At 48.4% G+C, this 2,580-nt stretch overlaps 1 protein-coding gene across 1 annotated transcript in view; it reads left to right on the forward strand.

Annotated features, from left to right (window-relative positions):
- Nucleotides 1-431: 431 nt before the first annotated feature.
- The window catches only part of LOC112950834 (protein argonaute-4), a 12,475-nt gene continuing 10,326 nt past the window's right edge, over nucleotides 432-2,580 (forward strand). Inside the window, exons 1-2 of the mRNA XM_026043466.1 lie at nucleotides 432-615; nucleotides 2,415-2,578. Coding sequence (XP_025899251.1) covers nucleotides 432-615; nucleotides 2,415-2,578 — 348 coding nt within the window. The remainder of the gene's footprint in view (nucleotides 616-2,414; nucleotides 2,579-2,580) is intronic.

Below are 2,580 nucleotides of genomic sequence, written 5' to 3' on the forward strand. Positions count from 1 at the left end.
GCTGCCGTCCTGGGGCCGCCCGGAGCGGGGACGGCGCGGGGGGAGCCGCGCGGCGGGCCCGGCCGCCTGTCAGCCCCGGCGCTGCCCGCCTGTCGCCGCGCTGCCGCTTCCCGAGCAGGTTGTTCGGGTCGTTTATTTGCGTGTTTATCGCTTTGGACTGCCTGCGCTTCAGCAGCGGCGTTACGTCCTCCCGGTGCTGTCCTCCTCCCGCGCCTGCGAGCGTTTGATAGCTCGTCCCCCGCGCTCGCCATCACGGCCTGGGTCGAGGTTTGTGGGCGTCCGGGCGCCGTTCCGGGCGGACGCCCCGGGAGGGATGCGGGGTGACCGCTCGGGAGCACGCCGGTGCTGCGGCGGCTCCCCGGGCTCCGGGAGCAGATCCTCTTTCGTCCGGTGAAGCTGCTTCCTGTGTGAAGCAACTTGCTGGAGGGCTAATGGTGCTGTCGGCACCCACACGCCGTGGGAGAAACAGAAATGAGAGTAACATCGAGTTTAACCCTGCCGAGGCCGCGGTCGTGGTCAAATCGGTGCGACTTCTTGGGAAACCTGGCTTTCCAAATGGGAAAAGGGCTTTCCGTGTATCCTTCTTGAAGCTCTTTATTAAAGACTTCAGGGAAGGCGCTGTAACTTTTATCCCATTTTGGCCGAACTAAGCCTAGGCCAGTGCTGCTGTGGCTGTTCACAAAATTTATCAATACCGGAGAAGGAAAATGGGTAAATATAGTTGTCATCTAATCTCTCGCAGGAGGTCAGCGCCTGCACTACTTCAGGCTAATTAGCGCAGGATTAATGGATCATCTCCCCGGTATCCAAATAAGCACAGCAAACTTTGGTTGCCCTTGATGATTCACGCTGGTCTGGAGAGCGGTAGCTTTTTAAAGCGCTGACCGTCCCCCTCAACTGGTTTAGCAGCCGCTTGGCCACCTTCTCCTGGCCGAGGGCGGTCGTTCCCAGGGAGCGGAGCCGGGAGCCTGTGTCCTGCTGCATGTTGGAGGCCCAGGAGCCACGGTGCTCCCTGCAACCAGAAAACTGGTGTCAAACGGGCCGCGTCTGCTGACAGGCCATTAAAATACTCTGGGGTTTGTATCCTCAAATCCGTCACTTGAACTGATAACCCTTGTAGCCAGTGGATGGGGAAAAAAAATTCCTGGATTTGTAGTCATGGGTTTAGTTTTTTATTGCTGCACCCTGAAGTTACGCACATGTGAACTTATTCCTCCTTCTGCTGTCACCTCTCTTCTCCCCTTGGTTTAAATGGAGACTGCCAGGTCGGCACAGCCTCACCCTGCTAAGTTCTTTAATATTGCTTTATTAGTGCTTTTTTTTTAAAAATACTTCCCTCTCTTTGCTACTCCAACAAGTGTCGCTGGCAACAAGAAAGTGTTTCTAGCTGGGAGGGAAGCAGTGCTCGCTCTGCCGAGCCCTGGCACGCACAGACAAAGCTGTGGGAATGCTCCGATCCCCACCGCGCCGTGCGGGGCCAGCTGAGGCTGGGATAGCTCTCAGTGTTGTTGTCAAAGGTCCGTTTAATCTCATTAATCCGGTACCTCAGACCCTAGCACTTCGAGGAAATCACAGGGACTTGTATTTGAGTATTTTCATAAGCCTTTCATTAACTTCTTTATAACTCTTTTTTGTAAAGTTGTTATTTTTGCCCAGTTATGTTGCCTTCTCCACCTTTAAGAAACTAAGCATATTTTTATTCCGGTATCCTTGCTATTCTTTTTAGAAGCAAACCTAAACTTTTTCTCATTCGTTTATTTGTATTAGAATTTTAAATTTGTCAAAAGTGTGTTCTAGTTAATAAGTATTTCACTGTTAACAGCAGTGATATGTTCATGATGTAAAGGAAATGGCAAAATTGTTTTTGTCTATATGGAAATGTGGTTTTAATTTATTTTAGAATAAATGTATCCTTTCCTCCATTTCCAGATTATATAAATTTTCAGTTAAAAATGGGGGGTTATTTCCTGAGTATGCCAAGGGAGACTATCATTAACTTCTGAACTTTAAGTCTGTAATGAAAAAGTGCAGCTATTTCTACTGATTGGCAGTAGAAATCTGTACACAAATGTTTATATTCTTGCTGCCATATTTTATATATAAGAAAAAAAAGAGAACATGTAAAGGGCTGTATGTCAGCTTAGGGTTCTGTCCTGTTCATGAGCTACAGTTATACATAAACATCATATTGAGAATGCAATTTAACACTACATATATATATATGCCTTAGGGAATACACTGTTGTTTAGTACCTGGAGGCTGTGAGCAGCTTGGAGCCCTTTGGCTTGCAGCCTTAAGAAGCTATGTGAGATTTTCCTGCCCAGTCAGGAAGCCCTTTTAACTAAACTACACCTGAAAGAATACTGCTGTGAATGATAAATTATGTCCTATATAAATTTATTTGACTTTTATAGGGCCTCCAGCAAGCCTTTTCCAGCCGCCCCGTCGCCCTGGCCTGGGAACTGTTGGGAAGCCCATTCGCCTCCTGGCCAATCATTTTCAGGTTCAGATCCCCAAGATTGATGTTTATCACTATGATGTAGATATCAAACCAGAAAAGCGTCCCAGAAGAGTGAACAG

Source organism: Nothoprocta perdicaria, unplaced genomic scaffold (assembly GCF_003342845.1).
Source record: "Nothoprocta perdicaria isolate Ctin4 unplaced genomic scaffold, notPer1 scaffold_33, whole genome shotgun sequence".
NCBI lineage: Eukaryota > Metazoa > Chordata > Aves > Tinamiformes > Tinamidae > Nothoprocta > Nothoprocta perdicaria.